Source organism: Dermacentor albipictus, chromosome 1 (assembly GCF_038994185.2).
Source record: "Dermacentor albipictus isolate Rhodes 1998 colony chromosome 1, USDA_Dalb.pri_finalv2, whole genome shotgun sequence".
In the NCBI taxonomy this organism is placed as follows: Eukaryota; Metazoa; Arthropoda; class Arachnida; order Ixodida; family Ixodidae; genus Dermacentor; species Dermacentor albipictus.
Window position 1 is genome coordinate 3025407 of NC_091821.1, and position 27220 is coordinate 3052626.

The following is a 27220-nucleotide window of genomic DNA, read 5'->3' on the forward strand; positions in this document are numbered from 1 at the left end:
GCTATTTGATGGCTTTGCTGATAAGCATTGAAACAAAGTGGTATCCAGGAACAAAACGTTGATATCTAAAATTGATGAAAGCACGACGAAAAGTGTGCCACGTGATATCTCATCACTTTCTTTCCTGCAAGCGCCATTGACATGGATGTCACTTGGTCGAGCTTGGAAGAATATCTGCTATTATAAGCACGTAGTGCATCTAAGATCAGGTGGAAGAGGGTGTCACAGAATCTTACGTAATATTTCCCAGGTTATTCCTGATTCCAGTTCCCGAACAGGCCGCCATTGGAGTCTCAACCTGGCTACGTTTAACGCTAGAACGTTATCTAGTGAAGCGAGTCTAGCACTGCTATTGGAGGAATTAGAGGGTCGTAAATAGGACATAATAGGGCGCAGTGAAGTTAGCAGGACAAAAGAAGCATATACAGTGCTAGAAAGCGGGCACGTCTTGTGCTACCGGGGCCTAGCGGAGAGACGAGAACTAGGAGTCAGATTCCTGATTATTAAGTATATTTCATTTCATTTCATTTTATTACTTTAAGGCTCCAATAAATGGAGCGCTACATAAGGGGTGGCAAGAATAAAAATACATAGTCACAATAACAGGAAGTTTTTTACATTTTTGATGAACTTGGATGGGCACATAATGACAGCAACGTCGTTAGGAAGGCCGTTCCAGTGTGCACCTGTGCGAAGAAAAAAAGAATTTGAAAACGTGACAGGGCGTGAGCGTGGACGGGCAACCTTTAGCGGATGGCTGGTGCGGTGAGATATGTGTGTAACAGGAAGGATATAAGATGCGATGCGCATAGGGCTATGAAAGAATTTGTGAAATAAAGATAGGCTGGCAATGCGACGACGGAGCGATAAGGGGGATAATACGGCTGCAGTTTTTAAGGAGGAAACGCTGATGTCAAAGGAATATGACTATGAATATGAATATATGAAGATGAATATCAAAGGAATATAGCTGCTGACATACAGGAATTTTATAGCATTAACCAGAGGGTGGCAGGTCTGTGAAATTTAATAAGAGGTACAAACTGAAGGTCGTACAGGTCTACGCCCCTACATCCAGTCATGATGACCAGGAAATCGAACGCTTCTATGAAGACGTGGAACTGGCGATGGGTAAAGTCAAAATAAAATACGCTGTACTTATGGGCGACTTCAATACCAGGGTAGGCAAGACGCAGGCTGGAGATGGGGGAATAAGGCATAGGCTCTAGGAATAGCAAGGGAGAGTTATTAGTAGAGTTTGCAGAACAGAATAATATGCGGATAATTAATACCTCCTGCCGCAAGCGGGAAAGCCGAAAGTGGACGTGAAGGAGCCCGAATGGCTAGAGTAGCGATAAAATAGACTTTATACCCTGCGCTAACCCTGACATCATACAAGATGTGGATGTGCTCGGCAAGGTGCGCTGCAGTGACCATAGGATGGTAAGAACTCGAATTAACCAATACTTGAGGAGGCAATGGAAGGAACTGGTGCACAAGAAGCTGATCAATGAGATAGCGGCAAGAGGGAAAATAGAGGAATTCCAGATCAAGCTACAGAACAGGTATTCGGCTTTAACTCAGGAAGAGGACCTTAGTGTGGAAGCAATGAACGACAATCTTATGGGCTTCATTAAGGAGTGTGCAATAGAAGTCGCTGGTAACTGCGTTAGACAGGATATCAGTAAGCTATCGGAGGAGACGAAAGATCTGATCAAGAAACGCCAATATATGAAAGCCTAACCCTACAACTAGAATATAACTGGCAGGACTTTCAGAGATAATCCACAAGCGTAAGACACCAGACATGAGGAAGTATAATATGGATAGAAATGAATATGCTCTCAGGAACGGAGGAAGCCAGAAATCAGTGAAGAAGAAACTACGAATAGGCAAGAACACGATAAATGCGTTAAGAGACAAAGCCGGCAATATTGTTACTAATATGGATGAGATGGTTCAAGTGGCTGAGGGGTTCTATAGAGATTTATGCAGTACAAGTGGCACCCACGACGATAACGGAAGAGAGAATAGTCTAGATGAATTTGAAGTCTAACAAGTGATGCCGGGAGAAGTAAAGAAAGCCTTGGGAGCTATGCAAAGGGGGAAGGTAGCTGGGGAGGATCGGGTAACAGCAGATTTGTTAAAGGATGGGAGGCAGATCTTTCTAGAAAAACTGGCCACCCTGTATACGCAATGCCTCATGACCTTGAGCGTACCGGAATCTTGGAAGAACGCTAACATTATCCTAATCCATAAGAAAGGGGACGCCAAAGACTTGAAAAATTATAGACCGATCAGCTCACTGTCCATTGCCTACAATGTATTTACTAAGGTAATCGCAAATAGAATCAGCAACACCTTCGTCTTCTGTCAACCAAAGGATCAGGCAGGATTCCGCACAGGCTACTCAACAATAGACCATATGCACACTATCAATCAGGTGATAGAGAAATGTGCGGAATATAACCAACCGTTATATATAGCTTTCATTGATTACGAGGAAGCTTTTGATTCAGTGGAAACCTCAGCAGTCATGGAGGCATTAGGGAATCAGGGTATAGACTAGCCGTATTTAAAAATACTGAAATATATCTATAGCGGCTCCAGAGCTACCGTCGTCCTCCATAAAGAAATCAGCGAAATCCCAATAAAGAAAGGCGTCAGGCAGGGAGATACGATCTCTCCAATGCTATTCACAGCGTGTACAGGAAGTATTTAGAGACTTGGATTGGGAAGAATTGGGGATAAGTGTTAATGGAGAATACCTTAGTAACTTGCGATTAGCTGATGATATTGCCTTGCTTTGGTAACTCAGGGGACCAATTGCAATGCATGCTCACTTTCCTGGAGAGGCAAAGCAGAAGGGTGGGTCTAAAAATTAATCTGCAAAAAACTAAAGTAACGTTTAATAGTCTCGGAAGAGAACAGCAGTTTACGATAGGTAGTGAGGCACTGGAAGTGGTAAGGGAATACATATACTTAGGACAGGTAGTGATGGCGGATCCGGATCATGAGACGGAAATAATCAGAAGAATATGAATGGGCTGGGGTGCGTTTGGCAGGCATTCTCAGATCATGAACAGCAGGTTGTCATTATCCCTCAAGAGAAAAGTACATAACAGCTGTGTCTTACCAGTACTCACGTATGAGGCAGAAACCTGCAGGCTTACGAAAAGGGTTCTACTTAGATTAAGGACGACGCAACGAACTATGGAAAGAAGAATGATGGGTGTAACGTTAAGGGATAAGAAAAGAGCAGATTGGGTGATGGAATAAAGGCGAGTTAATCACATTTTAGCTGAAGCCCAGAAAAATAAATGGGCATGGGCATGGCATGTAAGGAGGAGGGAAGATCCCCGATGGTTATTAAGGGTTATGTACTAGATTCCAAGGGAAGGGAAGCGTAGCAGGGGGCGGCAGAAAGTTGAGCTTAAGAAGGATGAGCTTAAGAAGTTTGCAGGGACAACATGGCTACAATTAGTGCATGACCACTGCAGTTGCAACAGTATGCGATAGGCTTTTGCCCTGCAGTGGGCGTAACCAGGCTGCTGCTGCTGCTGCTGATGATGATGTATATGATCATGATAATCCATATACCCAACTGTTTTGACATCGATATCAAACGATTGGGCTTTGAAGGAGCTCTGTGGTAATGCCCAGGCAGGGTATGTCAACCCACGTTGTAAAGGATGTCGTGTGATCTAGCGTATCCTTCGGAAGCCCACCTGTGATTCACAAAGACACTATCATGGGTGTCAAACCAATGGGAACCGCAAAAACTATGGGTTGGTACGCACGTAGCTAGCACCAAACCACGTATGAAAGGCTGGGACATGACGTCGCCTATCATTCGCTCACCCATGCCTCACTCCCCGCTGTAGTGAGATGGATATCAAACAATCCGGCTTTGAACAAGCTCTGCGATGGTATTCGGACGTCGCGCACGTCCAACCACGAGGAAAATGGTGTTGCATGACTTCACGTAACTTTCGCCAGGTTCATGGGTCGTTCCCAACCACACTGACATGAATATCAAACGTAAGGGCAACTCAAAGCTATGTGATGGTACCAGGTAGCGAACGTCAAATCACACGGGAAAGGGTGTCACGTGACATCACGTGTCTTTAGCTCATCCATGCGCGATTCCCAACCAATCTTACATGGATATCAAAGCAACAGGCTTCGAAGTTCTGCAATCGTACGCCCGTAAGGTCCGTAAGACCATGTGATAAAGGGTGTCATGTGACCTCACGCAACGTTCGCCAGGCTCCTGGGTCGTTCTCAACCACATTGACATTGATAATAAAAGAACGGTCTTCGAAGAAGCCACGCAAGACACAGCAGATCAGATGTTAAAGGGTGTCATATGACGTAGTGCAACTTTCGCAAGCCCACACGTGGTTCAAAAACACACTGACATGGGTATCAAACGGATGAGAATCGCCTTTGCTATGCCAACGTACGTACGTAGCGAACGTCAAATCAGATGGCAAAGGGTGTCCTGTTACCTTAAGTATCTTTCGCCAGGCTCACGGGTTATTCCCAACTATACTTGCATGGACAATCAAACCAACGACCTTCGAAGAAGCTTTGGAGCGGTATGCACATCGCGTTCTTCAGACCACGGGAAAGAATTTCACGTAACTTTCGCAAGTCCATGGGAAATTTCCAACAATGCCGACATGGATATGAAGCAAACTTGAATGAAAGACTGAAATACTTGCAAATTCTCGCTTCGGTAGTGAATTTTGATACATGAACGATGCTAACGAATAGTAATGCTCTCGTTGTTCGGCATGCTGTGCTGCTTTGTGCGTAATTAGCGAACAACATTAGTTTCTATGTCAAAAGAGGTACGTGCCTTTCCTAACCCTGGGTGAGCAGTAACCTGAGTAGGCGTAATATACAATAACGGTAATCTCTGTTTTCTTTTTTTCATCTTCGCCGTTTGACTTTAGTTTCAACAAGTCGAGCGGCCGCTTTCATAGGAATTGGCGACTTGATGGAACGGAAGATGCGAAGAGAATATAAGTGGGCGAATATAATCCTGGTGCAATTTCTCTACTGCTAATATATTTCCTAATTTGTTCTAATATTTCAGCTCACCATTTTCATCTACATGCGCACCTCGTGATAGACTCTAGACACGGAAATACCAATTGCGAGTGGGTCATATCATAGTGCACTATGCACAATAGGATACAAGCCACCGAACGTTCTCATCTGCATCGCTGCCCTTTCTCGTGGTAGACCTATTTCGAAATTACTCTGCAGCAGATGCGGCTCATTTGGGGCAGCTTGCTGAGTTAACCTACCTTCACACAAGAAAAATAAACAGAGTACCGTTTCGGAAGCGATCGACCTCGCAAGCTCAACCAAATTTTAACAAACATGTTTACTTAACTTGTCAATATCCAATTATTACCCCTTACAACGTCTGTGTGAGCTTCTTAACAACTACATTTACTACAAATTAAAACCTATTTCTCGGTTGTGGGCGATGTTTCCGATTCAAAGTAGACGAAGTTCATTTTTCATAAATTCTATAACGACGCATTCCTCCCGCGATCGTTGGGAACATTTTCCCGGAAGATCCCGACTTCGTTACAAAGAAAGAGTGAAACTAAAGTTTTCCACTTCAGTCACTGTGCAATAATCACGCACGAAGCAGCACAGCATCCTGAGCAATGAGAGTATTACAACAATTTGGTAGCGTCGTCAGTGTGGGAACAGCAACTACCGGAGCCAGAATTTGCACGTATTTTAGTCTTCCTCCGCGTTCGCGGGGATAGAAAATACATGGCCACCCTTACGACTCCAGTTATATCAGTACCACACCACTTTCTAGTAGGGAAATTCCTCTCGCCGCGATAATCTCGCATATCGGTTGCGCAGTCAGTCACGTTCCGTGCAGAGTTACGTGAAGTTACGTAATGCGCTTTTCACCTCCGTTTGCGTGGTGTAGCGTCGGAACAGTAACACTGGCTGTTCGATTCCCGTGCGCTTAGTATGTATGGCAGTATGTTTGTGAATCACCCCAAAACTGGAGAAATTGCCGTGAGGTCACGTGACACTCTTTCTCCCGTGGTCTAACGTGTTCTTCGTGAGTACCATCGCAAGCTTCTTCGAAGCCAGTTCGTAAGTGAGTATGCTTGGGAAACACCCATGGGCCTGGGAAAGTTATTCGAGATCACGTGGTAGCCTTCTCCAAGTAGTGTGACGTTAACCACGTGGGTTTCCCTAATAGATTATTCGATTCCCGTTCATTTGATAACCAGTCATGGTTCGGATTTACCCAGGGGCTTGCGAAAGTTAGGTGATGTTACGTGACTTTTTTTCACGTGGTCTCAAGTACGCGACGTGTGTATCAGTGCAGAGCTTCTTCGCAGCCCGTTCGTTTGATAACCATATAATTATAGTTGGGAATGACCCATGAGCCTTGCGAAATATACCTATGGTTACGTAACACCGTGTCCAATAGGATTTGACGTTCACTACGCGCGTAGCGTCGCACAGCGACCGCGATTATCGTTCATTTGATACTCAGGTAAGTGGGTTTGTGAATGACAGCTGGGCTTTCAAATGTCACTCTAGGTCATGTGACGAGTCTTGCGTAGGTGCCATCAAAGAGCTCCTTCGAAGACCGTTCATGTGATATGCATGTCGGCATGCTTGGGAATTATCCATGGGCTAGCTAAAGTTATGTGATGTCACGTGACTCTTTTTAACGTGGTCTGAAGTACGCGGCATGCGTATACCAACGCAGAGCTTGTTCGAAGACCGATCGTTTCATATCCAACTCAGTATGGCTGGACGTCACGCATGGGTGAGCGAGACACACGTGGGCGCACGTGATAGCCTTTCACACATGGTTTGATGTTCGCTATGTGTGTACCGTCCCGTAGCTATTGCGACTTCTATTCGTATGACGCCCATGTGAGTGCGCTTGTGAATCACATGTGGGCTTCCGAAAGTTATGCTAGGTCATGTGACATCTTTTACCACGTGGGCTAACGTACTCTGCGTTCGTATTATCGCAGAGTCCGTTGGGAGCGTGATCGTTTGATATCCATGTCAATGTGGGTTGTGTTTCAATTCTGGCCAGCATCAGAGACAGCCCGACATAGCCCAAGTCAGCCCTACATAAACAGCTAAAGAGACAGCTGAGAGAGTTTCTAGGCTATGTAATGTAACGCGTTTCGTGCCCTCTGGAAAACTTACGGAAGATGCTTCAGCGACGTGACGCCAGCTCGTGGTGACAAGAAAATGTTGAGGAAAGTACACATTGCCTCTGTATTTTAACTCCTTTCGCCTGCGAACATATAAAAACATGATGTAGCTTACATTAAGGGCGTAGGATAGCGTGTCAAGGTTTCTCGGGCGGAGACAACCTTTCTGCCTGCTTTTCAAGCGTCCTACTCTGCGGCTATTTTTTTGGAGAGGAAACTATTCTGCATCGTTTTTGACTTCGGTGGTGTGGTTGCGAAGCTGTCTACTTTGACATCTTCGTAAGGGTTGGAACGAGACTTGAGATGACTGCTGTCGGCTTAGCCGACTATTTTGCTGTATACGGGCAGCATTGGAACACAGCCATGGTTGGGAATCAGGAATAAGCTGCCAAATGTTAGCTGCCATCACGTGGCACCCTCTTCGACGGGATCTTAGATGCGCTAACTGCTTATAATCGCACATTTTTTGACGCTCGTTCATTCGATATCCACGTCAATGGGGCTTCTAGGAAACAAAGTGGTGACATGTCACGTGACGTTCTTTTCAGCATGTTTTTTATCAGCTTACGAAGTCAACGGTTTGTTGCAGGATGCCCCTTTATTTCTATGCGTGTCAGCAACGCCATCAAATATCTTCGTTTTGCATGCCCTGTTCATGACAATAACATCATATCATTAACACTGCATTGTTTAGATGGTTGTATCGCATGGGAAACGTGTTTTTGTTGTTATATGACACCACTCTTAATGCAGCCTCTTTAGTTTTTTTTGGTCGGCGCAAAATTATAACATTTATTGGTTATCTTGAACTTCCTAGAAGAGATCTGCAAATGCATCTTTACTTTGAATTATATGCACTGCATTAGGATTAAAAAATTCGGAGGATAATTAAGCTTCCCCTTTAAGAATGGAACAGGATTGCATTCAAGGGTCCCTGACTGCTTCTCATGCTTGCCGGCAACTGCAGCTTATGTAACCGCAATGTTTCTCGGGAAACGCTGGCGGCGAACGCTACGCACAAAGGCGAGCTTTGTGGTAGAAACGTATCCTCTTGCATGGGCCGCCATGTGATAGAGGCGAGCGAAATCCGAAAGTGTTTCAAGAAACCGAGCGGCCGCTCCCTGGCCTCCGAGATTCGAAGACGCCGGCGTGCGGGCATCGCGGAGGCCAGGTAGCGGCCGCCCGGCATGCGCAAATCTCCGACGCCATGGCTGGTTTATCAATGGTGGAAAGGGCTTTGAGCATCAGCGTTACAGAATTATGTTTTCTCGTATATTAAAACAACAATCCGACGCTATTATGCCTAGGTCGTGTGTAAGTCATTCTCAACAATTTTTCTGATCTATATTTCTCTTTGTCTGCTCGGCCTCATTCGGTGACTGTGGCGATAGTGACATGCTCATCATGTGGTCGTTGTCATTGTTAGGTACTACGCTGGCCTGGTACCAGAAGCGTCTCTGTCTCGATCTTGAGCGCTCCCTGACTCTCAACGGTGGCGGGGCCGGTTTCAGCTTTCTTCGACAGTCTCTACTCGCCGTTTCATGGGGCATTCCTCAGAGCTTACATATCGGTACGCATTTGTGGTCATTTGGATCAGCGTTGTGCTCTCCGCAGTTGTCACATAGTTCATCGTTTAGATTAGGGCAGACGTCTTGTCTGTGTCCTATCTCCCCGCAAGATCTGCAGTACTGCACTGACTTTCGTTAGGGTCTGCAGCGGGTGAGCGTACATCCAACTTTAACGTAGAACGGAACGTGCGGGCCCTCGAAGGTGATCACTGCCGACGTCGATCTTCCCAGCGTTCTAGCGTACAGGATTTTGCACTTGTTGGTCGTTGCTAGTAGATCTACTAGCTGCTCGTCGGTAGTGCCTTCCTCTATTCCGTGAACAACGCCACGTACAGTGCCTGGAATTGGCTTGAGGTAAGGTGTGACTTCGTATGTTGCGTATCCTATTTCGATGCTTGTTATTTCTGCTAGTTTAAGTGCGCAATCCTCTTCTTCAGTACTTGCCAGAATTATGTTTTGTTGCCACTGTGTTTGTATGATCACCTTGGCGTAGAGCTCCTGGGGTGTGACTCCGCATGCTTGGGCTGATCCTCTTGCTATCACTCCGTCTTTCCAGTTTGACACTTTCACACCGGCTTTAGGTCTGTAAACAATCTTGTAATGGTTTTCTGGTAGCGGTGGCGTCGTTGGCAAGCGAGGCCGTGGCTTGCTTGCGTTGTTGTGGCCCCATGGCTTTTAAGGGGCTTGCCGTTTTCCATCATTCGTGTTCTGCCCCGTGCTGTTTTCGAATGAGAACTCCTTCTGCGTCTTCGGCGTTGCGATGGATTCTTTCTTCTTCTGTTGTCGCGCTAGTAGCATCACCCATGGTCCGGTCTTGCATAGTGTTTTTCCGCTGTTGCTGTCGAACGTCGGCTCCGTGTCGTTCATCTCTGCTTCATTATTTCGGAAAGACAAAAGAGCGTCCCCCGGACAACGGCAACGGACGTGGAGCACGACAACACTCAGCGCAAGGTAAGCTGGGCCAACGTCGTCAGAGGGCACAATCATGCGTCGAAGGAAAATAATGGCGTTCAAACCACAAGACACTCGAGGTACGAAGACACGATAATGATTCTCCGAAGACAGAACGATGAATTGAAGCGAGAGCTACAACAGCAAAAGAAGAAGACACAAGAGAAGGAAGCCAGCACAGAATAACAGCTCGAATACCTGATGCGAGAAATAGAACAACTACGGAGAGAACAGACCCAGCAATCGCAAACACCGCTACCGCGGCCTTTATCCCCACCCCCACAACCATACCAACACGACCAGAGCCATCAACATTGTCGAACCAAGCGGTGATAACCCAGAACGACCTCAAGACAATTGAAGACCGCATCAACGCCAACGTGACCATCATGATGGAAACCACACTGTCCACAGTAACGCAGGTTATGCAAAACACGGTAACACAGATGATGCAGACTGGCTTCCAATCTCTCAAGAACGATATGGAGAACCAGATTCAGGCTCTACAGACCAAAATGACACAATCCGGAGAAAGTTTCAGTCAACGCATTCACATGCTAGAAGAAAGAGATAACGCTCGCAAGAAACCTAAGTACCCTGCGCGAGAAGCCAAGATAATGCAGACCCTAAGCGAACAAGATGGCGAGGCAAACTAAAGAGGAAGATGACTACAAGCAACACCCACGGCTCAAAATTTGGCAATGGAACTGTCATTCTATCCGTAGTAAGAGAAGCAACCTTGTACAATTCTGCAAGCAGTTTGACCGAGATATTATAGCCTTACAAGAAACCGAAGCAGAAGACTTCAAGGTCAGTGGTTACCTCACTCACGTCACTGACGGTAAAAGGAGGACAGCAATCCTGACCAAGAAGGTCATCAACGCTCAACGACATGACATCCATCACCGCATCGAACACACCCTCGTCGAAATCGTACCCGAGAAAAAACAGCAGCAGAGCCTCTTTGTGTTAAACGTGTACAGCCCACCAAAGGACCACCTAAAGGATCTAGACAAGCTTATGAGAGAGGTGAAGAAGCTGAGCAAGGGTAACGGGCTCATAGTCGTTGGAGATTTTAATGCTCCCCATGTGGCCTGGAGTTATGCGGCCTCAAAGAAAAAAGGAGAAGACGTGCACAACGTAGCCCAACAACACCTCCTCACGCTACTCAACGACCCGCAGACACCCACGCGCATCGGCAACAGTGTATCTAGAAACACCAGCCCCGACCTCACATTCGTGCACGGACTCAAACAGTATGAGTGGAGCTGCATGGACGAGAACCTTGGTAGCGACCGTTATATAGTGCAAACGATCATTCCGCACCACAAAGCAGCGATGAAGATAGGAAAAGCCAAGATCACAGACTGGCAGGCCTTTCGCAAAGATGAGAGCGCCATTAATGCGGCGATAGACGACATAAAAATATGGATAAGACGAGTCGTGGAAAGAGCCCAGAAGCATACGAGGACAATCCAGCTGTCGCAAATCACCCCCGTGGTCGACCCGCACTTACTCCAACTGTGGGAGGCGCGGAGGGGTCTCGCCAAAGGCTGGCAGCTTAACAAGTGCAACCGGAAACTCAAAATTCGAATCTCTAAGCTGATCAAAGAAACGCAAGAGTACTCTGAACAACTTGAAAGAAAGAACTGGCGTGAAATATGTAACAAGCTTCAAGGTACCTTAGCAGCAAGTGCACTTGGGCGGTGCTCAAGACTCTCCTATCAAAGAAGGAGAACAAGAACGCCGCAAAACAGAAAGTGCAGCGACTCATACACAACCACCCGGGGAAAGAGGAAGACATTATCAAAGAAGTGAAGGAGAGGTTCCTCGGTACGGAGCGAAACATAACTGTAGATTCGCACTTCGACGAGTATTGAGGCAACCCAAATATAGAACTGGATCGGCCCTTCACAGAAGCAGAAATCGAGAGGGCCTTGAGCAAGCTCACCCGCAACACGGCGCCGGGGTACGACAGAATAAACAACAAGACACTCCGGAACCTTGACGGACCCTCTGTAGACGCGCTCTTAAAATACATCAACGAGTGCTGGCAACAAGGTAGAGTACCACCGGAATGGAAACATGCCGAGGTAACCATGATACCTAAACCCAACAAGCCCATCAGCGTGCAGAACCTTCGACCTATATCCCTAACCTCGAGTGCTGGAAACCTCTACGAGCCCATGGTGCACAACCGCATGATCGACTATCTCGAAGACAACGAACACCTCCCAAGCACAATGTTCGGATTTAGAGCTCACCTGTCCGCGCAAGACGTGTTGCTGCAAATCAAGGAAAAAGTAATCGACAAGCTGAACACGTACAGCAAAAGAGCCATCCTCGCACTTGACGTGAAAGGGGCTTTCGACAACGTGTCACACGATGCCATACTGCAGCACCTCAACGTATATAACTGCGGCGAAAAAGTATATAATTACATCAAAGCTTTTCTGAAAGTACGGACAGCCACAATGGGGATAGGCAACTTACGCTCTGAGAAATTCGACATACCGCGAAAGGGAACGCCACAAGGCTCCGTCATTTCGTCGATGCTATTCAATCTGGCGATGAGCTCACTACCCAAGCAACTGAAGCAAATAGAAGGGATTGGTCACGCAATATATGCTGACAACCTCACCATCTGGACTATGGGGGGGTCGACAGGTAAACAGCAAGACGCTCTGCAAGAAGCGGTTCACACTACGGAAAAGTACCTGGAAGCATGTGGACTGACGTGCGCACCTGAAAAATTGGAGCTCTTGGTGCTAAGAAAGCGCACAAGAGGCCGACAACCACAGCAGATACCAGACCCGGTAGTAAAGGTGGGAAGGATCATGATTCCGCAGGTTACGACGCTCCGCATCCTCGGTCTTCTGATTTAAAAGGACGGGGCCGGGGGAGCAGAGTTGGAAAAAATTCAGAGAACAGTGCAACAAATAACCCACCTTATCAAAAGAGTGACGAACAAAAGCCACGGACACAAGAAAGAAGACTGCATGAAAATGATACAAGCGCTGCTCACGAGCATCGTCACGTACGGGACCCCATACGTTGACATGAAGAACAGTCAACGAGACAGAGTAAACACCCTCATCAGAAAATCATACAAAATTGCCTTGGGTCTGTCCCCCTCCACGTCCGCAGCGAAATTACTCAAAATGGGAGTCCAGAACACGTGGGAAGAGCTCATGGAGGCGCACAACGTCAACCAACTGGAGAGACTAAAGTTGACAAAGACGGGAAGAGCCCTGCTGCAAGATCTGGGCTACCAAGTCGAGGATGAGAGGCACCTACCTCAGCGTATCCCACACGAGATCAGAGACAAGCTACACATAAGTACCATTCCCAGAAACATGCATACCGAGTACGACAAGGAAACGAGACAGGCGAGAATACAGGCGCTAAAGCGCATACTCGAACGCACCAACAGCAAAGAAGAAAACGTTCGATATACGGATGCAGCTGCGTACAGTACCAACGACCGATTTGCAATCAGCGTAGTCGACGAGAAGGGCGAACAACTTACAGCCACATCCATACGTGCCAAGGACGCGAGCACAGCGGAAGAGGTGGGCATAGCCCTGGCCATCGCAACGTGCACGAAGGCCATGGTTACCGTGGTGACGGACTCGCAAGAAGCATGCAGCAGGTATATGAACGGAAGGATTGGCAAGGCAGCACTTCAGGTCTTGAACAACACCAAGATAGAAGCAGCACAAATCCTCTGGACACCGAGACACGAGTCTCTAACGGGGAACTAGGTGGCGCACGCCGCGGCTCGAGATCATGCACGCCGAGCCATCTCCGACGCGCAGAGAACACGTACCAACGACTGTGACGAGGATGATGAACGCATATCCAAGAAGTACTCGGATATCTTGGCGCACTACATGAAGCAGAGGCGTCGCTACCCGCCCGCGCATAAGACGATGAGTAGGGACCAAGGGGTAACCTGGAGAAGACTGCAGGCTGGAACCTACCCACACGCAACACTGCTGCACGCCATGTACCCGGGCATCTAGAGGCGAGACTGCAAGTTCCGCCCGCCGGACACACCCAACACCTTGCGCCATATGGTGCTTGGATGCAGGAATAATCGAGAAGCACCACCATCATCATCGCCACCAGGCGATAACATGCAGAAAGAGGCCGATTCAGAAAAAGAATTGGAAGACCAGTGGGAGGCTCTGCTGGTGACGCAAGACCCTGACAGCCAGCTGCGATTGGTGAACAGGGCTCGGGCGGTGGCAGCGAGCCATGGCTATATACCTGGACTGAGGAGGCCACCCACCTTTGGGCTCAAGAAGCCTGGTCTCACAATAAAGTTTATTTCTCTCTAGATAATACTTTGAGAAATTAAATTCGTTGAATAACCCCTTCGCGCAACACGGAGGGTCTGCGTGGTTGGGTATTCGCGCTTGTGTTTGCAAGGTTCGAAATGATTTTTGCCGAAATGACAATCGGCACTGAACGCGGGACGCAGACGCCCGATTGTCTGCGACACGGGGCCCTTAACACTATCACGTTGACACGTGGCGCGTAAATTACATTATTGGGCATTAGTATTAAATGTCTGGTGTCTGGAATAAATTAACTGGCGTTTCCCTTAAATTAGCCGGCGCTCGGAATTATTTCAGTGGGAACACCTGTATAGTTCGCCTGTTTCATCCGTGTCCAATACCAATTGAAACATATTAACATTATCAAGGCCTTTCAAAATCGTGCAGCTAGATTTGCTTACTCAGAGTATTCTTATTTCGCAGCTGTACCGTTCTCTAATCCAGAACTAAGCTCAGACCATTACTGTATCGAACCATTTTCCAATATCGCCTCCTCCAACACCGTTTTTCTAAACTCAGTAGACACTGTGTAGGCCTCCTTGCCAGCGCTCGCCGATTACAGAAGGCTCTGCATCCATCCGCACGTTTTGTGCTTTGGAAGCATAAACGTCAGACTTCGAACGTTTATAAGAAATTTCATTTTAAAAGAATGCTCCGAACCAGAGCATCAGTTCTGAAATATGCCCACGCACAGAATATAACCTGGAACTGACAAAATTTCTTGGTTTAGAAGCTATCAACATATATTTCCTGAATTAAAATCCTCTATAAGTGGTTGTGTCAGTTGTTGCTACTAGCTCTGTTTTCTAGCAAAGTAAGTGGTTTATGTACGTTCATTGTTGCCTTAAATATAATCAACTTGTGCCGAAATACAACGCTACCAGTATTCCTGCCTCTTTACGAATATGTCATAGAATTCGTCGTTCGTGTACGAGTAGATTAATTTCTTTGATTTGCGCTTCATTACAGCAGTGGTGTCAAGACATGCACCTTTTATGTGATACTTTAATTTTGGGTAAAGAGCGAAGTTAGAGGGAGTCAAATCTGGTGAATGTGCTGGAAACCACGTTGTTCCTAGCGAGTAACTCGCATGTGTGGAGAGTTGTGCGGCAGGGTGCATTTTCACCAGGCCACATGGATATGGTGGTGTACCGAAGATAGGGCTATTTTCGCTGAACGACTGCCTGCAGGCGCGCTGAAACTCGGCTGCAGGACTCGCGTTTCATTCTCACACCTTTTCAGCGAAACTCGTCATGCCGAATGCTCTCCTCCACATATCCCTCACTGGAATCTAGCCTCGGCTGATCGGAAACCTTTTAAAAAAATCCAACTTTTTATCATTAGATTTTGTAAATTATATTAGTATAGATGCTGTCCTATCATATTTTACCGCTTTCGTCATTGGCAAAACTGAAAAATGCATTACTCCAACACATGATAGTCCATGCAAACGACGGCTCCCTTGGTTGAATGATGACTGCAGACAGGCGCGAAGGCGACAAAATAAAATCTGGAGCAACCTACGTTAATCTTCTACTGCTGAACATTTTGTAGAATTGAAAGATGTTAAATCACGGGGAAGAAGCACGCGGTGACAGGTGACAGGCGAGAGGCAAGGAGGGCAAGCTGGTAGAGTTTTTTTTTTCAGGCATAAATACGTATACTTATGAGACGAAAGTATAGAACGGGCTAAGAAGGCTAAAGAGAAAAGAAATGCATCCATTGCCTTTATTAAGTGGCGAATGAACTAGCTCAGAAGACAAAGTTGACGCTCTGGGCCAACGCTTCATGAGCATAATATGCAGTTCCAATCATTATTCATAGGCACTCTTAAAAAAATTTGCGGAACGCAAGGAAATTGACCACACACATACGAGAATGAACCGTATATCTTTCCTTTCAACATCGCCGAGCTGAGAGATTCCATGACTCCATGCCAGAGTTCTGCACCGGGTCCTGACAGAATAATATACGACATGATTAAACACCGCAGCAGTGACACTCAAATGAGGCTAGTCGCACTTTTCACTGCTTTATGGGCTGCCGGGTATCTTTCATCGCATGGAAAGGAGTCCTCGTGGTTTCGATTTCAACACAGGAGAGACACAGTATTAGTAAAAATTACTGCCCAATTACCCCTCACAAGTTGTATTTGCGAACCCTTGGAAAAAATTATAAACCACCACCTCCTACACTTCCTTCACTGAAATTAAATTCTTGAAACATATGATTGCGGCTTTAGAGAAGGGTCGTCTGTATACAACCGACCCCTGCACATGCAACGTGAACATTCGTACATAAAACTATACTTTTCTGTATTTTTCGCATGGAAAAGGCTACAACATAACGTGGTGTTACTGAATCCTACGAGACCTGTCGGCAATGGGCCTAGAAGCAATGAACCTTAAGATTTTGTCGTACACAACAAGGGGCAGTGGCAGGAAATTATGAAGAATAGAAGAAATGCTTGAGTTTTACTTGGCAAAATTACTACATATTATGAGGCACGCCATGGTTGGGTACTCGGGGTTCATTTTGACCACCTTGGGTTTTTGACGTGCACCCAACCTACGCTACACGGGTCTTTTTGCATTTCAGCCCTATTGAAATGCGGTGTCCGCAGTCGGGAATCGCTCCCGAAACCTCGGGCTTAGGAGCGCAACACCAAAGCCACTACGCCACCACGGCGGGTGACAGAAAATGTGTCATGAACCCGTAAAGAGCTTGCTACGTACACGCTTGGACTATGGCGATATGGCGTACTAGTCTGCTACACCATGTTCCTTGAAGATGCTGGACCGTGTTCATCATTCAGGTATCCACCTCGTGACCGGTGCCATCCGAGCAAGTGCGATACCGAGCCTGTATGCTGAGTGTAATGCGTTACCTCTGCATCTTCAGAGGAGATATTTCAGTTTTTCATATTTTCTGGAAGTAGAATCAAATTGTAAACATCCTTTACATCCTACAATAAATGATACCTCATCTGCCGTACTTCTTCACAACCCGCCTCTAGGAAGACAGCCCTTCTCGCTGCTTGTGAGGGAACTCAGTAAAGAAATAGGGGTACAACTCCTCGATTTTGATCTAATGGCTCCAGTGAAGCTGCCACCACCGTGGCAGGGGCCAGTGGCCGAATGTAACACGTAGTTCGCTTAAGTAACTAAGCACGCTCAAGAGTTACGCATACAAATGCGCTCTTTAGAGCTTCAGTCAAAGTATAAAAGCACGCCATTCTACACAGCTGGATCAGTCACATGCCGGCGTATGCGATGCAGTGATAGGTCCAAGGTTTTCAGAATCTGACATTCTGCATCCGGAAACCAGCATCTTCAATGTAGAAGTTTACGCAATGATGACGTCTACAAAACATATTAGGGCAACGAAGCTAGAAAAAGCAGTTACATTCACGGACTAATTAGGCGTCGTGGGAGCTTTAAAATCACTACGAGAACTCGCTTATCAGCGATCTTTATTTGCTGATATGCGCAACTTATGTATCTAAGCAACATGTAATATGCTGGGTGCCTGGTCACAGAGGCATTCATGGCAATGTTGTTGCAGATAAAACGGCTACTTCCATATCAACAAAAACTAGTCATGCGTACATTCCTGTTAGAGCTACTAACCTGAAGCAAGTCTTGCTATAAATCATCAGAACGGCAAGTTGGGCCAGTTGGTTGGGATTCATTCTAAGGTTCATGGTACTTGAGGTCTACCTTTGTTTCATGGATAGGGGGCATATACAAAAATCTGGGGTATTCATGAGCTCGTGCGTAGCTCCTATCATTAGTGACATTTTTCTAGGTTATATTGATAGACAATTAGAGGGCCACCTCGCTAAACGTTCTAATAATGTTTTCCGCTATGTTGATGATTTCGTTATATTTTTTACCACTGACATTCACGCCGAAGGTGTTCATGAAATTTTAACGTTATTCAGGCAGCACGGCATGGGCCTTGATTTTACTTTTGAATTCGCTAAATATCATCAACTGCAGTTTCTTGACCCGAGAAAATTTTTTGGGTAAAAATCATGTGTGCTGGAAATATGGTCCCAGGTCAGTTAAGCCCATTTTGAACTATAAGTCCTGTCATTCTAATGTAGTGACGCGGGCTCTAGCAAAGACTATCCTAAATGCTGCATTAAAAAGTCGTGTTTTTGGGACTGGGAAACGCCGCAGGCCGTCGCATTTCAAGAACTCTAACGACGCATGCAGTCGCCACCTGTACTTGTGCACTTCGACGAGGATGCCGATACAAACATCCACACTGACGCCAGTAGTCACGGCCTCGGTGCTGTCTTAATCCAGAGGAAAGACGGACTTGAACGGATAAAAGCTTATGCTATCCGGTCACTGTCAAAAGCGCAAGGCAATTATTAAACGACCGAAAAGGGATACCTCGTCATCATTTGGGCTACACCAAAATTACACCCTTACCTGTTCGCAGGCCGTTCAAAGTCGACAGCGACCATCACGCGCTATGTTTGCTAGCGAACTTAGAGGACCCTCCCGAATGACTGGCGCGTTAGAGTCTCAGGCTGCAAGAATGTGACATCACTGTAATATACAAATCCGCACGAAAACACTCTGATGCCGACTGTCTGTCAGGCGCTCCCGTGGACCTGCCACCCCAAGATGACGAAGACGACGACACCTTTTTAGAAACACTAAGTTCACACAACTTTGCCGAGCAGCAGCGAGTAGACGCGGAGCTCAGAAGCTTTGCTGAGTACATGTAAGGCAAGATCTACTTTGTCCCGAGTGTATTTAGACGCGGGTTGTGTTCCTTGCTTTTACGAAACGTCCTGGTGGATATAAACTTTTCGCTAGCCACACAAACTGCCTTCTCATTGTGCCTGCAGCATTCCGCTCCGAAGTCCTGCACGCCTTGCACGATGATGAGACAATCGGACACCTCGGGGCTTCCTGTACGCTCACAAGAATGGAGGTACTATTGGCCGCGCCTCACCGCCGACGTCACCAGTTACGTCACGACATGTAGCGACTGCGAGAGACGCAAGACGGCACTGACAAGGCCGGCATGATTATTACAGCCGACCGTTTCAGCAGAGTGGTATGGACTTGCTGAAGCCCTTTCCGATGTCAGCATCTGGAAACAAATGTATCGCCATGGCCAGTGACTATCCTACCTACTACATCGAAATAAAAGCCCTGCCCAAAGGTGGTGCTGCGCAAGTAGTTTAATTCTACGTCGAGAACATCCTGCTGCAACGTGCTGCCCCAGAAGCCCTCATCACTGGCAGTTGAACGGCCTTCACAAAAATACCGAACCAAACCATTTTTCAATATGGACCGACAATCCACAGGAGGACAACGGCCCACCACATGCAGACAAATGGCCTCACAGAGCAGCTGAAGCATACCCTCGCCGACATGCTTGCGATGTAAGTCGACGTCGAACACAAAACGTGGGATGCCGTCCTGCCGTGCGTAACCTTCGCTTACAACAGGGTGGTGCAAGAAACCACGAATATCACGCCGTTCAAGCTGGTTTACGGCTGGAACCCGACGACGACTCTCGATGCCATGCTGCCGCGCGTCACTGATGACGATAATATCGATGTTGCCGCCTATCTTCAGCGCACCGAAGAAGCGCGACAAATCACCCGCCTGGGCATCCAAAACTAGCACAGGACCGACAGCCAGCGCTACAATCTTCGACGATGCGACGGCGACTACCAGCCCTGTGACCGCGTCTGGGTATGGACTCCGATACGCCGACGAGGACTCAGGGAGAGACTGTTACGCTGCTATTTCGGACCCTACAAGATCATCTGACGCTTTGGCGCACTGGACTATGAGGTCGTGCCAGACGGCATTTCGCAATCACAGCGGCGCCGCGCACGACCTGAAGTCATCACGTGGAGAGCCTTAAGCCTCTGTACACCCGCTGACTAACTTAGACACTTAGTGTTTTTGTTATTTTTCTTTTCCTGTTTTTCTCTTCATTATGCGTGGTTGTGTTTTCGCTTTGGTGTATATTTGTATTATCGGAACGATGCCTTTTGAAAGGGGGGTACTGAGACGTGCGCTTGCTTATCTTTATCGGACGAACATGTTTCACCGTCTAACAAATATCGCTCAGTGCAGGACCCGCCTGTAGGTATCAGGAGTTTCTCGAATGTTATGGATTGTTCTATCTGCTGTCTGTCGTCACCAGATCTTGTGTAATCTGACTGCATGTACGCGTGACGCAAATTGTGTAGTAATTTGTGGAAGACATGAGGGCACCAGCCATCACCGTGGAACCTTCGATGACTCGTGTATAAAAGCCGATGCACTTGACACACTGATCAGGTTTTCGGCGATCACCGACTGCGTTCGCCGCTATGGTTGTTCTTGAGTGTAGCCTGTTTTTGAGGGCACGTGTTCGCCTTATAAAACGATTGTTTTGTCATTCCATTCTGCTACTTTCTTTACCGTCGCTAGTACGTGACAATATTTTCTAGGTCCATCTCGCATATCATTTCGCCCTTCACATATCAGTGTCATATATTATACACATACTTTTTACGCACTTTACATTGAAGGTTTCTTGCCACAACGCAGCAATGTCACATATGACCTTTGTGATTTGACTCCACCATCATCTATATCAAATCAATTCTTGGCGCACTTTGGACATTACTGGCCCTTGCGCCATGAAATTTCGTGAATCATCATCATTGACCCTGCCTGTGTGAAATAGGTACTAACCTACATAGTCGATCTAGATTGACTACATAGGACACATATTTGTGCAGCTGCGTTACATATGTTAAACTTGCAGACCCGTTTTTCAGTGCTTCATTGCTGTCGCAGAAAAGCAGGCTCGGTAAATATTAATGAAATTTGCGTCTTCTGATATTTTGTAGTCACCTGCTCCAGTTTTGACAACATTCCCGTCAATTTACTTTGGCGTTCCTTGGGTTGAGCAGCACATTGGCTGAAGTTATGTCTCATGGCTAAGCCATGCCTCCGCAGGTCGCCCTGGTGGGCCACGACACCGGTGCCAGCTCCCTCGGCTACCTCATGATGGCTTCCAGTGGTGGGGGCGGAACGCCAAGGTCTTCCAGCCGGTTCGTGTTCCATTCAGGCAGTCCACTCAGAGTCATGCCGGACAACACGGGTGCCGCAGCTATCACCAATATGCATGAGCTAGCCAAAAGACTGTCCTGCCCGCTATGGAATCAGACGCAAGTTCTGGCATGCCTACGAGAAGTCAGCGTGGCTAACCTCACCGTGTGAGTGTCGTCAAATGCGTGCATCTTTACTGTCGCAACCTGTGTCACTTAGGAAAGGAGCAAGATTCCTTGATGTGTTCGGGTCTCTCGAACATCTAACGAGATTTATTCCTGGTATACATCACTCTAAAAAAATTTGTAGCTGGGCCCTTGCCATTTGTGCGCATAGGATACGTGGATTGGCAGAAATACCAGCAAAAAAAACGACCATAATTTCGCAAACCAAATGAGATATAATTCAATTTTCATTTACTAACTTCACGGACCGCGACAGTGAAATCGGAGCCGAGGAGTAACGAAGTCATTCCTGCATAACGAATGCATGAATACTGGCACCACTTCCTCGAGCGATAACTGCCGGTGGTATCATCATCTCGCGTGGTTTTGCGTGTCTGCACTGGGCACTTGGAACTGGACAGTTAAAAGCGTTTCTGGTACAGTGCCAGAAACGCTATCAGCTGGCACCGCATGGCGACGTCTGTCACGAACAAAAATGCCAGTGACAGCCACAATACTGCTGGTCCAAAGGTACGGTTCTGGCTACCCTTCATGGGCAGAGTCAGCGGAAAATTTTCAGGGTTTCAGGAATTATCCGGAAATTTTAGCAGCGAGTGGACATCACACCGCGTGGGTGAAGCAGCGCACCGACGGGGACAAAGTGGAGAGAAGACACTTACACACGACATCACTGCACTCGCAACTGTGTCGTGTGTTTCTTGTGTTCTATTCGCTTTGTCCTGATCGGTGAACTGCTTCACCCACACGGTATGCTGATAGTCATCAACTCGCCCAAATTTCCACATTACTGAACTACGAGTGGAGCTACGTGGCAGCGGTGGTCATTTCTTGTCACCGCAGTCTCTACCTTGGATGGGGGTTGCTGGCGCATCTTGGTAACTCGTGTAATGCGAGTTCCTTGCCGTTTCTCAAGCAGATGGCTTAGGAAAGGCATTTAAATCCTTTTTGAAGTATTTGCGCATGTAATAAAGAAACAGGGGTGGCTATAGCGCAATCATGATTGGTGTTATCTGTGGTATCAGATTGGTAGGAAGTGTGCGCCAAAAAAAGCTGGGTAAACAAGCATTCGCTTCAGGTCGCTGGAATTTGAGTGCCGGAAATCGGCAGCGTTTGCGCTTTAGGGTTTCTTCACATTCGAGTAAGCAGCGCATATCTTAAGACAGCAAGCGAAATCTCGCTCTGTTTGAGATGCACTCAAGTATTTTGTTCTGTACCGACTTCTATTTTTATAGGAATTGGTCATGTCTGCGAGTCCGTTGTCTTTATGTCCGTTGTCTTTGTGCCGGAATCGCCGGGGTGTCATTCACTCTTCGGTACTGTAAAAAAATGTTGAAGATTTTCTCGAAAACGCGCATTCACGTCTGCGCTGGATGATATGAAGAAAAGATCCCCATTCTTTTGGAGAGAGAAAGAGCTTTTTATTCATTGAATATCAGGGATCGCCAGAGTTAATAATAAAAATACCACTTACGACACGAAAGTGCACTAGAACCTCATCTAATGTGACTGATTTTTATCTCTTTGCTTTCCAGTTTTGTCTCCTTCACAGGCGCACATGACCAATTGTTTTAAAAGCTTAGTGTAAATAGCCGAATGTGAAATACTAATTCGCCCATAATGCTGGACTATCCGAGCTTGAGAAGGCGAAGCGAAATAATAGGTTAACAGATCAAAGCAACCTGTACGGTTTCCCTAGCGCGCCCTTCATTGATTATGACACTGCGCGCACAGCTAATCACCAGCGACGACTGAAAATTGGATTGACATAGCTAATTTAATTTCTATCTTGGAAAAACGCGGTTTGGTATGATTCCCATAGAATTCTTACAAGCATATTACGGTCTTACTTTTCATTACATGCTTTTTTCGGGTGCAAGTTTACGAGGGTAATACACACCTAACTATACGTAAGATATTTCAAAATGACCGACGGCAGTGTTTACCAACAACAATTCTACATCATAAACAGTTCGAAGTATAGGAATAGGAATATATATGCAACTGCTTGGCTATTCTCAACTCCCGAAGGTTTTTTTAACTTTTCTTTATATTCACCTTGATCAGACCTACTTTTACGTCGTGATCATTCTGTCGAATAAAGCGCATAATTTTTCCTCTACCTTGCAAAACTGTGACGGACAAGGCTATTCATATTGGTGTTTAATCGCTACATTGTGTCAAGTACAACACAACGTAAGGCAAGGGAAATATATCTTGAAGTGCCCTGGCTGGCCACACTTCGCCTGGATGGATTTCCTGAGAGAAAGGCTCACGCGAATGCCGTTAGCCAATCAAACACTCGCGTTGACGGGTTGGCACCCGGAAAACAAATGCCATAGCCTAGAATTTTCCCAGCAATTCTAGTTATGCGCGGAGAGCAACACTAGGGAAGGGCACTTTGCGTCATATGACTGAGCTCACGTCTCGTTGGTTGCCTCGTGCGGTTCCACCAGTGAAAGGAGTAATAGATTCCAACACTAGGGAAGGGAACATTGCGTCATATGACTGAGCTCACGTCTCGTTGGTTGCCTCGTGCGGTTCCACCAGTGAAAGGAGTAATAGATTCTACTCGCAAATGCATGCAACAACGACATGTCCAACAGCAGAGTACGCAAAAAACAAGAAAAGAAGACCACTTAAAAAATTTGGCGGCGCATGCATCCTTTAGACATCATTGGCCACTTTAATGCTATTAGGAATCTATGCTATGGGTGGTGCGTAATTGTTATGATTTATGTAATGATCATTATTCAAGGAGGCATGTAACCAATGATATATACCCAGTGAACCAAGTTGGCATCAAAGAGGTTTCTTGAAATGTGGCACACACCCAGTGCCAAATACCCTGGCACCCAAGTAGGCGTCCAAGAGGTTCACTGAAGGGCGGCAAATACACAGCGGCACCCACACTGTGATTCAAGTTGGGGGGAAAGAAGTTCGCGGAGGGCGTGCACATACCTAGTGGCAAATACTCCGGAAGCTAACTTAAAGTCAAAGGAGGTATTTGAATAGCGGCGCATACAATGTGAGCCAGCTTGGTGGGAAGAAGTTAATTGAAGAGCAGGACATAACCAGTGACGCATTCCCAGTAGCCCAAGTTGGTGTGATAAAGGGTCATTTTAGAGCGGTACAATAACAAGTGGCGCATCCCTAGTGACCCATGATTGCGTAAAAGAGGTTCAGGGAAGAGCGTCACATACCTGGACTGACGTATCTAGTGACCTAATTTGGTCCGATGGTTGGTTTTGAACACGGTTCCCACAGGACAGCATCCCGACACAAAACCATTCCAGAATTATTTTGACCCCCTCGTGAAACTGAACTCAAGCACGCGAGCGTTCTTGCATTTAGCCCATGTCAGAGTGCGGCCACCGTGATCAGAATTGAACCCGCTACCTCCAGCTTAGCATGCAAACTCAGTAGCTACTACCACGGCGGGTGTACGAAATGGCCGCTACGCAAAGAAACAGTTGTACAAAACGCGCCCTCGACAGTGGGATAAGCACGAAAGCTTTCAGCGTACAAAACAACTATACATTTTCTAAATAAATCAAAGAGTAGGCAAACGGACACATATTTGCATGTTGTTCTACGTACACCACGTAGAGATTGTCAAGTAATCAGCAAGGTAGCTTCCAACACTCTGCTCCACATTTATGAAGCACAGTGGCCAGTCACACTAAACGAGAAGCGATAAACATATTTCTGATAAGTAAATTAAGTGACCACGAAAATAAAAAAAGGTCCGCTTCATGAAAATCCAACAGGCAAGCTGTGGCGTGTCGCTGAGATCCTTGGAGCCAGGCAGCCGGCAAGATTGAATGTAGACTAATTCAACACAACGTCTTCAAATGTGCAGAAAAAGTTAGCATGCCACAGAGAAGAGGCGTACATGAACCACACTTATCCGCCGAAATGATTCACGCTTTACTGTCTGCTGTGTTACATTCCATCTACGTTGGAAAAAGCTGTAGAAATACTGACGCAGCTGCCCCGAGCGAAGCTGAGACCACGGCCGGCCTGATAGAGTGTACACTGAAAATGTTGTCACGTTGTAGTGACGGTGAAGTACACAGTACCAAAACTGCAAATCGTAAAGCTAACTTTTTATTGCTGAACGTGTGCCTACAAACGCAAGTGACACTCGGAGCGTCACAATAGCGCCGAGCACCGTCCCTTATCCGCGGGTCAAACGCGTCAGCTTTTATGCATGACTCATCCAAAGTTCCAGCGTAACGTTTAGTGCCTGCGTGTCTTCCACACAGAACTACACAGTTCTCGTCGCGCATACAATCCGACTACACAAGGTTCGGTGACATTAGGCAACCAACAGAACCATCGATAACATGCGCGAAACTTCCCATACATGCAGGCACATCTTGCGCCGAGTGATTACTTTTAACATTTCTTAGCCGGTCAAAAGCACTGAACGGAGAAAATATTCACCGGCGATTACGATACTGCCTAATGCGAAGTTTGAGCGCAGCGGTATAGATGTTATTATTTCGCGATATATTGGCCGGCGCAAAAAATCTGTCTCCCACAGCACGTTGCAAATAAGGCAAAGTTTGACGTGCTGCCTCGCTAATTGTGACTCGTGGGCGCGATTCCCAGCAGCCGCCGCAGACTGACTTCCGCTCATGCAGCGCTTTGTTTTCATACAGACTACGCGCACTACTGTGGCGCCATCGTCCCCGAAAAGGCCGTTTTCGCAGCACCACGCTTTCCAGCTCGTGGCTCCCCTCCTGCTCCGCTTTCCTCCTCGCGCTCTTCGCACTCCGCCTTCACTGTTCCATCCTTTTGCTGTGCACGTTCGCTCGGTTACGAGGACGCCAAGGACGACGCCGACGCTCGCGGCAGGAACCGGAGTCTAAGAGCTGCGCTTTAATATGAACACGTACATATGTGTCAATGACCTCTCTTCAAAAGCATTGTCCCGATGGTACAACCATGGGAGCAAGAACTAAAGCACACGCAGTAAAGAAAAAAATGTCCCAGAATTCATTATCGCTGGCAGTAAGGATTAAGGCGCATAACTTGCACTACTTCAGGTTGCGAGCGGCACCGCTGTGATTGCGAAATATCATGTAGCATGACCACATAGTCCAGCGTACTAATACGTCAGATAATCTTGTAGGGTCCGAAATATCTTTGCAAAATTTTCTCACCAATACCCTTGCTACACGGGTGCCCTTAATCACTGGTAAATTTAACGACGGTTACTCACTTAAGCAAGATTAACCCCAACCACAGTCCGCTGGAGTTACCAGACATCTTTATTCACGGTTCACTGTGGCGATGAATAAGGCATGCAGCAATTATTAGAACAGAGTGCGGCTCAAAATTAATCAACCAAGGTGCAAAATAACGCGAGTTTTCACACCAGGTCAGTACAGCATGAACAGCAAGAAGGCAACATGGTCCATAAACACGGCGCGCCTAACAACTCGTCAGGTGCGTGCTTCGCCATGAATGCTATCAAAGCGATTGACGCGGCTCGCACCTCTGCGCAGAACTGTGAAGAAGACATAGGTATGGTTGCATAATAACGGCAGGTTTTCGTGCACATAATTAGTCGTACAGGTTTTCTAAACTGCGTCACGCGCCTAATTTTATTGGTGCAGGCAGTTACCGATATCAACAGCTCATATTGCCGTACTGCGAATCTTCCCTTTTGTGCCGCCTTTGTAGGCGGGAAGAGTGCCGTCGAGCGTTGCATCATGCAGGGATGCAGAGGAGCGCATTCGTAGTAATTCAGCGCAGGACGCCCAGATTATCTTCAGAAATGATTATCAAGGCCTCCGTGTAGTCGCGGGAGATAAGTTAACGCAGCTTTAAAAGGTCTAGGAAATACAGGCG

At 46.8% G+C, this 27220-nt stretch overlaps 1 protein-coding gene across 5 annotated transcripts in view; it reads left to right on the forward strand.

Annotated features, from left to right (window-relative positions):
- The window catches only part of LOC139054626 (acetylcholinesterase-1-like), a 1099423-nt gene that overhangs the window by 842519 nt on the left and 229684 nt on the right, over positions 1–27220 (forward strand). For all 5 annotated transcript variants that reach the window (XM_070531932.1, XM_070531935.1, XM_070531939.1 and 2 more), the window contains one exon: positions 21084–21343. In XM_070531932.1, coding sequence (XP_070388033.1) covers positions 21084–21343 — 260 coding nt within the window. The remainder of the gene's footprint in view (positions 1–21083; positions 21344–27220) is intronic.